The 15,136-nt window shown below is 35.7% G+C and overlaps 1 protein-coding gene across 1 annotated transcript in view; it reads right to left on the bottom strand.

The window, feature by feature from the left end:
- Positions 1 to 15,136, bottom strand: part of MLIP (muscular LMNA interacting protein) — a 172,219-nt gene that overhangs the window by 22,062 nt on the left and 135,021 nt on the right. Inside the window, exon 13 of the mRNA XM_060111458.1 lies at positions 11,607 to 11,660. Within this exon, the coding sequence (XP_059967441.1) occupies positions 11,607 to 11,660 (54 nt within the window). The remainder of the gene's footprint in view (positions 1 to 11,606; positions 11,661 to 15,136) is intronic.

Genomic DNA, 15,136 nt, shown 5'->3' with positions numbered 1-15,136 from the left:
TATGGTCTTGGCTGCTCCCAAGATTATGGGTACAAACTAACTCTGAAGTAGCCTTTGCAAGAATCATGTGGTGATGGTCAGAGAGACAGTGATGTTAGAAACATTCCAGCAACACCACCTCAACCTGTTATACAGTTAATGGCATGTGCTGTCCCATCAAGCACAGAACCCAAACAGAACAGGAAAATAGCGTGCATTTTGTGAAAATACCAACTTTCTCACATTCAAGAGCTCCCCCAATGAACTCCTGAAAGAAGGCAGGGGCTCCTTTTTATTTATTTATTTTTTTAATTTATTAATTGTTTTTCAGGGGCTCCTTTTTATTTTATTTTATTTTATTTTATTTTATTTTATTTTATTTTTTTTTTTTTGCGGTATGCGGGCCTCTCACTGTTGTGGCCTCTCCCGTTGCGGAGCACAGGCTCCGGACGCGCAGGCTCAGCGGCCATGGCTCACGGGCCCAGCCGCTCCGCGGCATATGGGATCCTCCCAGACTGGGGCACGAACCCGTATCCCCTGCATCGGCAGGCGGACTCTCAACCACTTGCGCCACCAGGGAGGCCCCAGGGGCTCCTTTTTAAAAAGTTGCTGTTCTTTTTTTTTTTTTTACATGAAAAAGAAATTAAGCAGAAGGGGAATAAATCCTGATTCAGAGAGTAATGTGTGCATTAAATAAAACTGGTGTTAAAAAATCGTCACACCCATCCTTCTATTTCCCTGTGATTCTTCTTTCTTTGGCTGCTAGACAGAGGGACATGTTAGTATTGCTGTCAGCTTAATAGAAGGCATTCAAGGCTCTAACAGTGGTGGGAGAAACTGTAGGTAAATATCTCCTATGCCAGGTATTAGTGAGTACTTCCTTGTTATATGCCTGCAGGAAACTTGTTTTTTAGTTCCACTACAGTTCATAAAGGAAACACTAAGACTGCAAAAAAAAAAAAAAAGTAATAAAAGTTAAATCTAGCAAGTGATTAGCACCAGCACTCCAAAAAACTTCAGCCCAGTCTGGGTTTTCACTTCTCCATCTTCATTCCTGAAAAATAAGAGAAAATAGTAGTCAGGTTAATGGAGATATATAATTTTTAAAATATGCCCCATTCATATTCAGGTGTAGCATCTCATATAAAAAATGGTTTGGAATAGGAAGTTTTTGTTTATTTTTTTCCTCAGTAACTGTTTTCTTGTTCTACAGTTAATGGCAGGATAAAGACACACAGCTGTACCTTCAATTCAGACCCTGATCTCTCGAGAGCTCAGCAGAAAAGTTCTGGCCTCCTGAGAGGGGTGACCATGGCTTTGAGGGGCTGATGCCACCTTAAGGAACAGCCTTGCCATAACCCACCCACACCTCCTCACCCTTCAATCGCTTGGTTACCTTTTCCTTTAGCACTGAGTGCATCGTTCCATAAAATGTAACCTCTAAAACACGGAGGAGGTAAAGTGAACTGGGATTGGATTAAGTCCCAGCTTTTGCAAAAGGGATCATTACAAAAGTGAGAGACAGCAAATGAACCTCTTGCTACGGAGTACGGAGTGGAGTGGTTGCACTGATTTCTTTATCCATCAATCTCTATTTGATAGGGTTACACTGTTTGGAGTGGACAAGATAAACTTAACTGAGTGGAGATTGGTATTAGCAGATCATACCAGTTGAGAAATAAGTATAAAAGAAAATATCAGAGAGGAGGGCAAAAGAGAAATTTAGTTCTAAAACTGTACTCTAATAGAACAATGTGATTAAATGACACCAGTGGAAGGAAACCACCATAACTTTGTATTTCCAGGTGCCAATGCATGGTTGTCAAAGGAGCATTTCATCCCAAAATAGCTGATGGAAACTGAGGGAGGTCAGTTTCTCTTCTTTGGGCAACTCTCTCTGTTGTTGTTTTGTTTGTTTTTTTTTTTTAATTTTTATTGGCGTACAGTTGATTTACAATGGTGTGTTGGTTTCAGGTGTACAGCAAAGTGAATCAGCTATACATATACATACATCCACGCTTTTTTAGATTCTTTTCACATATAGGTCATTACAGAGTATTATGTAAAGTTCCCTGTGCTATACAGTAGGTCCTTATTCATTATCTATTTTATATATAGTAGTGTGTATATGTCAATCTCCAACTCCCAATTTATCCCTCCCCCCTCCCATTTCCCCCCGGTAACCATAGGTTTGTTTTCCACATCTGAGACTCTATTTCTGTTTTGTAAGTAAGTTGTTTTTTGTTTGTTTGGTTCATTGTTGGTTGTTTGGTTGGTTGTTTTATCCTGGGCTGTATCACAGGGTGAAGAAGCAATCGTCTGAGAAAGCTGTGGCTCAAAGTTGGCTCCAAGGTGGACATGGGGTATGTGCAAGGCGTAAGGAAAGCAGACAGGAAAACTGCATGTGGCATAGCCAAGTGTCTGAGCAGGATGGTGAAACAGGACATGCCCTGCATCATGGAAGAGGAGCTGCATTTGTTAGATTAGAAGGAGGAGATGGAGGAAAAGTTGCTAAAACAAGAAGTAGCTTCACTCCTGCACTGATTTGTTCTATCCACAGAAAATCAACAGTCATGAAATAAGTGAGTTGTAGCTTTCATCATCTGTAATTCTCTGCAGGTTTCGAATGAAAGGAGAAAAAGCCTCAATTCCTCCTTTTCTTTCTGACAGATAAAAACTAGCATGTTTTTTATTTTCCTGAGAGTAGCAACATTTGGTAGTTACTCTCACAAAAGATTTAAAGAAATAATCTTCTTTGGCTAACCTTTATGAAGGGCTATTTATTTTACATATCAGTACTAAGCACTTTACAGGCATGAATGCAAATCTTCACCATAATCCTTTGACCTCATATTACAGAGAATGAAATTGAGGCTCCAAAGATTAAATATCATGCCCAAGGCCACAATATTTGAAACTAAACTCTCATTTGTTCAATGTTTCTTGTTTTTTTTTGTTGTTGTTCATGCAGTCATTAGTTTGTTTCATCCATATTAAAACATATATCACGTCTGGCTTATAAATGGTAAACTTTCTGTCACCAGAAGAGCTTCAACAGAAGATTTATAAGGCTAAACGGCATTATAACATTCAATAAAATATTGGACTAAATGCACTCTCAATTATCTTTCAAATGTAAGATGTTATAATTATAGGAATAATTAAATGAGATTGAAGAGGAATAAGTATCTCATCCTCTGACACCAGGCTGGCAAACTGAGCACTATTTCTCAGCTCTTCCTGAATGTGATGGAAGTCAAAGTAATGTTTGCCACCATGATTCAGCAGCTGGTTTGAAATGGCATGATGTTATGACAGATAGAGTCATGATTTTGGACCTTTTGTGATGTTTCTACTTTCCTTTGCCAATCTGAGTATAGGTAAAGAGCTGAATAACTTGGGAAAATCAAATGTCTACATTTAAGAAAGATGGAGATCATTAACACAATAAATAAATCATTATTTTCAGACTAGACCACAGGCCGTGAAGGCTCAGTATTTTATCCTATCACCAGCTGAACAACAGAGTTATTTTGGATAAGAAAATATAAATAAGAAAGACCTTAAGACATTTACAAAATCAAAATTTTGAAGAGTGTCACATTCCAAAATTTGTTTTGCTTAGAGTTAACTTTGGGTAATAAGTGATGTAGTTGTGAAACTTTAATCCAATATTACCGAAAGAACGTTCTTAAAGAATGTGCTGTGTAAATTGATTTTTTCTTCCCTTTTAATACATAACCAACTCTGAATATTCTTATCTGCCAAATGAAAGCAGAATAATCTACATATATGTTTTTGTAAAGATGAAACCAGAGCAAATTTTCATTTCCAGAAAATGTCTATCATAACTTATTGACAGCTACATATTCATTTTTTTCTGAAAAAATTTAAATATATTTTGGACATTTACATAACTACTAACTATGGTGTAAAAATACAAGATCTAGTATCAGAATTTATTATCCATAAGCCAGAAATGATAAGACGTTCATTAGCTAAGGTCCTGCGAAGGTAGGATGGTAGGTGGAGAATGTGGATATAATTAACTCTAGGAAAGACAGTATTGAATCTGGGGTCAAAACATTTAATATCTGGGTTGCCTGACCTCCACATACTTACTAACCCTGATTCTATTATTTTGTTTGTTTATCTTGAAAAACTAGCACACACAGGAATGTCTGTCCTTCTACTTTCTGACTTCTGCTCAGCTTTTTACCGTGATTCACTACAATATAAAAATCAACATTAAGCTCTTGAAAAGAATTTGAAGGAGAAACGCCCAAACTGTCAAACCCCAACTTCTCCTATAGTATTCTCAAGGGAGTCCCTAGCAAAGAAAAATCAGTGAGACTTCTTTCTTTTTAGTGGCTATTTCAGAGTTAGACTCTCTGAGCTTTCAGTTCTGCCCCATGTCACCCAGGTGTAAGGACAAAGAGAAATGTTCAAAAAGAGGCTTAATTCCCCTTGTTGAAAATAAGTGAAGAGATTTCCCTCCCTTGTTCCTAGAGCAATTTATTTTAGAAAACTTGTCTTTATAAGTACATTCTCCTCTCTTTGAAATGGTGATAAATCCTTGTGAAAACTAGATGGGCATTTTGTCAGCTTTAAGACTCAGGAAAGTCTCAAGGACTTGAGAACCATCTCCTTTGAAGGTAAACATCCAAGGGAGATAGCAGCCTTATCTCCGAGTTTCTCCTAGTTTCTGAGGGAGGGTGGGAGCCTAACTTTATCTGACACCTGGCTCTAAGCTATAAAACTGCCTCCTGTCATAAAGATATGAGAAGTTTCTTTTTCCTTTGGGTAAAGCCAATGAACTAACACAGATGGTCCCCCCAATTAACAGGTGATTTAGGATGAACTGTGTGTAATAAATGGTACTTGTCAAGTCCTCTTACTTGAGGATAAATTGAATTATTGTTTATCTTGAGAACATATATATAATGGGTTACACCTACTCGGCTATATGAAAGGTGAGATTTCTTCTCTCTTTGCAGTCTCTTAGTGTTTGTGATAGACATCACATTCTGGTTTGAATGCTTAGTCAATAATATAAGTGTTTCCTTTCTCTACCACCTTTGTGAAGAGGACTTCTGGGTTGGCAAAAATATATTTTTTAAAATTTTATTTGCTCAACACAGGCTGTGGGCTTACAACATGGGAAGGTCATCATGATGGGGTCCACTATTGCTAAATCTGGTTGTCAGAATGTCCTTCTCTTTGTTGTTTCCTTGCCCACCTGGATGGCTGGGCAAGGTAGCTACTCATTCAGGTATTCATATGAGGTTTCTTTATAAGACAGATTTACCCTGGCCCTCTAGCAAGTTGTCCATCAAAACATATGAATTTTTTTTTCATCAGCAGTTAAAAATATCCAGATACCAAGTTCTTCCCTAGGGTTATAACCTTGAATGTTGCAACCCAAGATTTACCAAAGCTTGATTTTGGTAAATAATATTTATGGGAAATTGCCTGAAGAGAATAGAGAGGGCCCATTCCTCTTGGTAATTTCATTTTTACCCTTAAATCAAACCAGAAAATGAGAGTTGCTTCCATGGACAAATAACTTATTTTTCTCTTTTCTGTGTTCTAATCTGGAGAATAAAGATAAAGCAATGAGACACCTGTCTCAAAAAATTAGAACTCGAGTCACCAATGGAGGTTCTAGAATTCAAAATAAAATGAACACAAAAACTTATATTTTTGTTTTTGTTTTGCAGTTTATATACACTGCAGGAGCAAATCAATCCTAGATGGTCACCTTGCCAGCAGAAATGTTATCTTGGGAACCCTTAAGTGTTTATTAAAAATCTGCAAAGAGAAGGAATAAGAAAACAGGAGAAGAACTTGTCTAGTATGTGTTCTATGGGCAGGTAGTGAATGATTAGCTCTCCAGTTGTGTTAATAACAAGTGGATATGAAAGGTCAGAACCAAATGCATTCAATCACGTTTTTGAAAATCAACTGACCCTCAGTTAAAAATAAAATAGGCCTAGGACTGAGTGTAGCAGGTGATGTGAAGAGTGGCAGGTCGGTTTATATCTCATCCCCAGTATGACTTTCACATTTAAACCTGTAGAGACAGAAGTGGGTATAGAGACTGGTTGTGGATCCAAGATGTGATGAATACAATCAGAAATGATGGTTGGTAGTGGAATTTAATTTTTTCTAAGTAACTATAATCAGAAAGCATTTATCTCAGACAGAGAGTCTGCTTTAAATTAGATTGTGTTATATGTACACCTACTTGGAGATTACTGCATTGGTGTCAACATTTGTTGGTGGGAATGTAAATTGGTGTAGCCACTATGGCAAACAGTATGGAGGGTCCTCAAAAAACTAAAAATAGAGTTACCATGCAATCCAGCAATCCCATCCCAGGACATATATCTGGACAAAACTAATTCAAAAAGATACCTATGCCCCTATGCTCATAGCAGCACTATTCACAATAGCCAAGACATGGAAACAACCTAAATGTCCATCAACAGAGGAATGGATAAAGAAGATGAAATGGAAAAGAATATGAAATATATATATATATATATATATATATATATATATATATGTTTAGCTGAATCACTTTGCTGTACAGCAGAAATTAACACATTTTAAATTAACTATACTTCAATAAAATTTAAAAAATAAATGCAAGCACACTCAAAAGAAAAGAAATATGTGAAAGTGATCTTTCTTTGAAAATCGATCAACCAGCTGATCACAATGGTTAAGTCCATTGTTTAGGGGTCTCTCTTTCTTCTATGAGTGTTAATCAGTGGCCAAGTATTTTTTAAAGTGCCAAATAAAATGCTAAATAAAACATTCTTTGGAAGTACTAGCCCCCAGACTCAACTGGCAACAAATGCTATGCCTGGTCCCAGCCTAAGTATTTTCCAAACCTGTGTAGAATGTCAAAGGAAACATAAAGCATTAGGTTTTACTAACTCAATTACAGTGAATCTCAGCACAGAACAGATCTCTCAGAAGTAATCTATCATAAATTAATGTACAGGTTAAACTTTTATGACATTAGACAGGAAGAATTTGTGACCCAAATTTTTATTAATTCAAAGCATTCCCTGAAACACCATTTCCTATGATCCTCCTGCTTTTACTTTCAAATTTTTGTTTCCAAGGTTGATTTGATTGACTTTTCTAGACTGCCAATGAAGGAGCTAGAATTTGAGGATCTCAATTCCTGTTGTACATGTAAATCGCTGGTGGAGATTTTAAACCAGCATTTGCCCACCTCCAGAGATTCGGGGGTTTTTTTTTTACACTTATTTTTTTTGAGCTTAACAGTTTATTTTGATTTTGACTCAAAAAATATTTTTAAGCATTGCTTAAAAAAAAAAACACGTGCTTTTAAGAGCAACAGAGCAATAATGAGATTTTTTTTTTCCATTTCATTTTCTCTGATTTCTAAAGAGAATCTAAAAGTTATCAAGGGAGTAGTGGAGACATTTGTTTGTTTGTTTGTTTGTTTGATTGAGAGTTTTTTGTTTTATTGGAGTAGAGTTGCTTTACAGTATTGTGTTAGTTTATACTGTAGAGCAAAGTGAATTAACTATACGTATACATATATCCCCTCTTTTTTGGATTTCCTTCTCATTTAGGTCACCACAGAGCAGTGAGTAGAGTTCCCTGAGCTATACAGTAGGTTCTCACTAGGTATCTATTTTTTACATAGTATTAACAGTGTATATATGTCAACCCCAATCTCCCAGTTCATTCCAGCACCACCTTCCCCTTGGCATCTATACATTTGTTCTCTATGTCTGTGTCTCCATTTCTGCTTTGTAAATAAGATCATCTATACCAATTTTTTCAGATTCCACATATACACATTAATATATGATATTTGTTTTTCTTTCTGACTTACTTCATTCTCTATGACAGTCTCTAGGTCTATCCATATCTCTTCAAATGATCCAATTTCGTTCCTTTTTATGACTGAGTAGTATTCCATTGTATATATGTACCACATCTTCTTTATCCATTCCTTTGTTGATGGACATTTAGGTTGCTTCCATGTCCTGGCAGTTGTAAATAGTGCTGCAATGAACATTGGGGTGCATGTGTCTTTTTGAATTAAGGTTTTCTATGGGTATATGCCCAGTAGTGGAATTGCTGAATCATATGGTGGTTCTATTTTAAGTTTTTTTATTTCATTTTCCTAGAGTGGAACCCTGCTCTTGGGGCTTTTAAAAAGTCCCGGGAGATTCTAATGTTGAGCTGAAACTGAGAACCACTGACCTAGATGAGAAGTCAAATTGTCATTTTGAGTTAGTTGTCTTTAAATGGACTTCATAAATCATAGGACTTGTTAAAATGAAGATCATATTAAATCAGATAAATCTGAGGTCTCTGTTTTTAAATGAATTACTGAGCTATTTGAAAAACTAGTTTCTACAAATAGCAGGATCAAATGCAAGAAACAGGAGTCTGTCAGTAAGAAAGGGAGACTGCTATCTTTAGGAAATGAGAGAAAACCAAGAGGGAAATTCTCAGATCTGATCAACGTTCTTCCATAGTGTTTATTTGCACTGGATTTGTAACTAGCTTTACTCCTTAGTTCATATGGTCATAAGATGAGAATTGCTTTATAAAAACAGGTAGTTTTCTTGTTTGGTGCTTTATAAAAACAGGTAGTTTTCTTATTTTGTGGGTAAATACATATCAAAAAGAGGCTTTGGGAAAAAAACATGGGTAAATATTACAGTCTGATCACATATCATAAGGAATTGTAAAAAGTTGTTAAATTGTTCCCAAATATGCCAGTGTAAATAAGAAGTAAAACCCAGCATACTAGGTGGATAAAATTGTGGTTTAATTATTTATGTTTCTTTTATTTTTTTTAGTTTGATATATATTTATTTTTATTGAAGTATAGCTGATTTACAATGTTGTGTTAGTTTCAGGTGTATAGCAAAGTGATTCAGTTATATATATATATATATATATATATATATATATATATATATATATATATATATATATATTCTTTTTCAGATTCTTTTCCATTAGAGGTTATGACAAGATATTGAATATAGTTCCCTGTGCTATACAGTAGGACCTTGTTGTTTATCTATTTTACACATAGTAATGTGTATCTGTTAATCCCAAACTCCCAATTTATCCCCCCTCTTTCCCCTTTGGTAACCTTGTTGGTTTTCTATACCTATGAGTCTGTCTCTGTTTTGCAAATAAGTTCATTTGTGTCAAATTTTAGATTCCACATATGAGTGACATCATATAATATTTGACTTTCTCTGTATGACTTACTTCACTCAGTATGACAATCTCTAGGTCCATCCATGTTGCTGAAAATGGCATTATTTAGTTCTTTTTTATGGCTGAGTAATATTCCATTTTGTGATATGTGTGTGTGTGTGTGTATACATTTCTTTTAATTCTAAGACTAACTCACTCTCACAATTGTTAAACTTCAAACTGTAGGGGTTTTTATGGCATTTCTTTATATATTCTAAATATGAGAATTGAAATCATTTTTTCACAATCTTATCCACTAGCTTAATGTTAAGTTTTACCTCTAGGATTGTGATAACTGGTGCCCCAAAAATGTAAATACTACATCTACCCTGTTCTTCTCAGCAATGGAATCTTTCACATTACCTAAGATTCTCTTAATTCAGCATTTATTATCTGAACCAGATGCTTTTGTTATTTAAACAATCAACTGATTTTCTGTTATTGTGTAGAAACATTCTTATTTCTATCTGTAGTCTCTGTAAGCTTGAGCCAAAATTATGATGTTTGAAGGAGAACATTTGATTATTTTTTAACATTCATCAAAAATGTACAAAATTTATTCAAACTTTCTCCTTTTTTTGGAACTACATATTTGTCCAATTGTTTTACTATTACAAAATTTGCCACCCTCACAGTGAAAGAGCTGGAACATATGACAGAGTTAATCTCCTTAATATATAAAGGGCGTTTACAACTCAATAATAAAAATATTACTAGACCAGTACATAAATGCTTAACATGATGCAAAAGCAAAATAGACAAGAATAACAGAAAAAGACAGAACTTTTACATGCAAATAAAAATGAAAAATAATTTCCTCTTTTAAACTGCAAATATTTTATAGCATGATTTTAAAGGGGAAAAAGATTTAAATAGCATAGGTAGAGATTTAGATAAAGATAGCTGGATAGAGGAAAGTAGATTGTTTAAGAGCATAGGCCTCAGGCAGTCATATCTGGATTCCATTCCTGACTGTACAGACACTTGTCAGCTATTTGACTCTAGGCAATAAATGGATTTCTCTTGGCCCCAGTTTCCTCATCTGTAAAATGGGAACAATAATACTTAATTTACAATGTTTTGTGAAGATTAAGTAAAATAATGCATCTAAAGTGCATAACACAGTAACATATAATAAACTCTCAATAAATTGGCAATTATAATAATTCTTAATGCTGACAGATATATAGTACACAGAAACAAGTATTATAACAAGTTTCTGGTAAGGTGAATTACTACAGTTGTTCAGCAATGCAACTTGGCTACATGTATCAAAAGTTTCCCATATGTCCATACTCATTACACCAATAATCCTGGTTTAAAAAAAAATCAGAGCTATGGTCAAGGATACAAATTCACCCTTATTCATAACATGCCTTTATATTTTAATGACTAAAGTTATAGCAGAGAGACACATCGTTCCTGTATGATACGTTTCAAAATTTGCACAAATAGGGATGTCACTTCATGAAATATACTCTAAATTGTGGAAAATATGCTTGGGAAAAAAATCAGATTTCATTTAGAATCTTATTTGGAATTTTATTATTCTTATTGCTCTTTTGTATTATTTTTTTTTTCGAAACTTAGAGGCTACAAAACTGAGCAAGCCTCATTTGTGAGGGTATCTGGAATGAATGAATGAGCTCATTTTTTACCATCTTAAAGATAAGTCCTTTAAAAAGCATTTTTCCCCCACATTTACCACTTTGTATGAAGGGATATAGAAGAAGAAAACATTGTTCAGTTATTCTTGCTCTTAACATAAAATTTAAATTTTTGTACAAAACTTTTTCTTGTCTCTTTGGCATAGCATTTATAAAAATAAAAAAAGGTTTTTGCATTTATTTTTGTCTGTTAGCTCAAAATGTGAAAGTGGTTAAACATTTGCATGAAATTCAGAGGTATGTTTGAGATGGCACACTCTGGCCTGTATGCTACCTGCCATATGCAAAATTCACTTGGGGGATGGGAAACTGAGCTACCACGAGGTCCTGAGACCTCTGACTCAGAAGACACATATAAGGATTATTGGATATCCATTGACCCTCTAGAAAAAGAAGACAACAGTGTTTTCACATATGAATCCAAAGAGAAAATCACGAAGACAGAGGGGATAGAAGTTAGTTTGTGACCAAGGTGCTACACACATGGGGACCTCTAGTACAACTTCCACATTGAGAAGCAGCAAGAATTTACTCATGTGACTATCAGAGTAGACCAGTTCATTCTTTCTTTTAAAAAAAACAACCCTGATTTTATTAATATTTTTAAAAAATAAGATTGGCTTATTTCTACAACCTAATAACACATGGAAACAGATAACCAGATCTCTAATTGTATCTTCCATTTACCTCTTCAGAATCAAGAGTTTCATGTTCCGGAATAGCCATCATTGGATGACTCAACTTCACAGAAAAGATGCCCAGGAAGTGAACAGGGATAGAAGTAAGGAGAGATAAATGTTTAAATTTCATTTAAGTTGACAGTTAAATGATGATGTAAGTATATTATTACTGATCATATTCTACCAATGTAAACATTAAGATTTGATTGTTATTAAAAACAAAGGAAGATATTCTTAACATAGAAAAAGAAATTTAGCAGATGGTGAATCCTTGGAGCCTAAGACCACATCTTATTTATCTCTGTGTCCCACATAAACTCTAACAGTGTTTAGCACACAGCATAGACAGTTATTAAATGTTTATTTAATGAATGTATTCTTAAAACACACTTGCAGTTATCAGAGAGAGGAAACAAAGTTAAATTTATGTTGCCACTCTCACAGTAGCTCTCAAAGCGAAAAGCTCCAAAGCAAAAGAGACAAATCACGCTTAGACCTGCAATGTAGATGCATCTGTAGTGAATACTTAAGTGAAATGTAAAACATTGTGCATTATTGTAAACATTAAGAACATCAAAACACAAGGACTTCATAAACGTTGTAATCTTACCAGATGACACTATTATCATGCAGTTTACAACACAGTGACACTTTAACAGAGAGAGGTACTTTTGCTTATATAGGGATTTTTTATTATTGCATGGGTCTTCTGAGCACTAAACATACACTTAAACCTATTCAGACAGAAGAAAAGTCATAGATATGCAAGCAAAAGAGACAGAATGAGAGACACAGACAAGGAGAAAACAATCATTTATAATAAATCTGCCTACCCCCTTTATTTTTTAACTATCTCTCCTCACTACAACATTAGAGTAACCACAATACCTGATTTTACTGGAGCATCCCCAGTTTCTACAACTATCCTTGGCAAATCCGGGCTGTGGGAATAATTGGCCCCCTTTTACTCTCAACCTTGTCCTGATTTGATCAATAAATCATCGGATCAGTGATCTGCCCCTGATGCTCCAGGGAGATTCAGGGGATCCCAGCAATGCACCCTTGGCCCTAGGATGACATCACCAAAGGCTGCTGGGGAGGCCAACGAGGTCCCATCTCACTTTCCCTCTGTTCTAGCTGATTTTCAAGAAAGGAACCTGCTTTTATTTAAAGCTACAACTTCATTAAATGCTAACCATTAAACTCTGTCCCAGCTATGAAATTCTCTGAGTGTCATAACATCAAGGATCCCAGCTTCCTGAGACCATTACTTTAAATAGAAGCATGATCTGTCCCCAAGCCAACTAGAGATTCAAATAGTTTTCCAAAAATCAGCTGAAAGCACCTACTTTCTCCGTTCATCAGGGTCCCCTGAGATTGTAAACCTGGATTAGGATCAGATGCTATGTACTCCTTCAAACTTCAGACCAAGACAATTGGTCTAGAGACAGCAAAATCTTTAGCATACCTAGGCTAAATGGTATGATAATTCTATGAATCATTGAAGTTTGTACCATGGCAAATCCCCATTCTCCTAGTCTCCTAAAATAGAGTAGAATAAACATCCTAAAATTTGAAAATGTTGTTGCCCTAATAAAATATTCAACTGAGATTGGAAAAGCAATTGAGTAATTATGTGATATCTATTTTACATTCTATCCCATCTTTCCAATATAGGTATTCATTCACTTAAATCCATTTTATTCTAATCTTCAATTTCAAAAACTATGTATTAACTATGCTAACCAACAAAAGAGAACAGCAAATGACTGATCCTAATTAATTGGTAATCCCCAAATCATTTATATTTGGCTTTGGAATGCTTTCCTCTATTTATGATCTTGGGTCCCAATAGGTTTGCTTTCTTATTATCCTCAAGGTGACCAAAAACATTACATAAAATGTGATACTGTTAATGGAGTTAGTCATAGTAATTTATTGTGTACTCACATGATAAATTCGTTATATGTATTTATTTATTTAGTGTTAACAGCAACCTAGTGAGGTGAGCACTAATTTTACCCTGATTCACAAATGAGGAAGCAAAAGCACCAAGAGGCAGGATAACTTCCTCAAGGTCCAGAGCTAGTGAGTGGCAGAGTCATGATTGGAATCCAGAGTGACAGTCTCTGGAGACTGTTCTTTCAAAGCAGTAGGAAATGGTAACATGTCACTGGGAAGATGCTCGGGAGACAAGAGCAGGGAGACAGAGGGAGGGAGTGGTGTGTGTGCCATTTTGCAAAAGGGAAAGCCATGTGCAAGAGTGTCAGAGTCAGAAGCAGTTTGGAGTGGTTGGTGTAGCTGGTGTCTCCATTCAGGAGACACAGACAATGAAGCTCGTATGTCAGAAGAGGAGTCTGGGATTCATTCTCTAGGCAGTGAGAAACCACTGAATCTCCAGGCAAGAAGGGGATACGTGCGATCAGATTTTCATGTCAAATAATGTCACCTTGGCTGATGTGCAGAATTTAGATAGGGGACGGGGTTTGGAAGATATGTAAGTAATCAGAGAGACAGAGAATAAAGAAGAAGGTCTAAATGAAAGTTTTGCCTTAGAGAATAGCATAAACTCAAGTTTTCCTGGGTGACTATAGGCCCCCCTACTCTCTAGGGTGAGTGAAGGAGTGTCAGGCAGACACATTGATATTTTGTTGATTAGGGAAGAAAAATTATGAAATGTTCCAGAGGAATACTGTTGAAGTTGGTACATACGCAGAATGCAGAGGTTTTGTAAAACATGAGGTCTGGAGATGTCACATGGGGAGAACAAATATGGCAGGAACATCCTCTCACAGTCAGAATGAGAATGATGACACTAAAACATTGAAATAAATTCCATATAGGTGGATGGCTTATTATCCAGGGTCAGTGAATACAGGAAGACAGAGAGAGGCCTCCAAGCCTGTTTACTTGGTGGTGAGTGCTCTAGAGGACAAATTACTATTTTGTCTCAAAAAAAAAAAAAAACCCTGAAAAGTTACAAATTTTATCATCAGACCATTATTCAACATAGATGGATTGATGAAATGGAAAGCATGAGTGAAATGAGACAAAACATCCTTTCATCCTGGATGGAAACTCCAGTCCCAGATATTGTATAACATTCATCAGACCTTTGCTCACTCACCACTGTGGGCCAATCAACAAGCCGTATTTGAATGAAATCTTCAGTTGAGTTTTATTACATTCTTTATCACAGCTGCCACCACACAAATATAAAGGCTTGTGGAGTGTTTGTTACCAGTGTGGGGCTTTCTCATAAATGTCACTGCATCTCCAGAGCTAACTTCTCTGACAAAGACAAATAAAATTACCTCCAACCAACTGGAGAGAACCCTACAACTAGAAAAAAAGAAAATATGCCGAATGTGGTGAAATCAGTTAAGTCTTAATGTACCCGAAGAATGGCATTCAGAGCTGTAACTTTGTGAAACAGCTCTCCCTCCTGTGCAGAGATGAAGTAGATTTTCTTGCCTGCCAAAAATGATGAAGTGTTACAAGAAACGTTCCCATATTTAAATCACTGAGGGTGCTACA

This window comes from Mesoplodon densirostris, chromosome 10 (assembly GCF_025265405.1).
Source record: "Mesoplodon densirostris isolate mMesDen1 chromosome 10, mMesDen1 primary haplotype, whole genome shotgun sequence".
NCBI lineage: Eukaryota > Metazoa > Chordata > Mammalia > Artiodactyla > Ziphiidae > Mesoplodon > Mesoplodon densirostris.
This window is presented reverse-complemented; position numbering and strand designations above follow the sequence as displayed.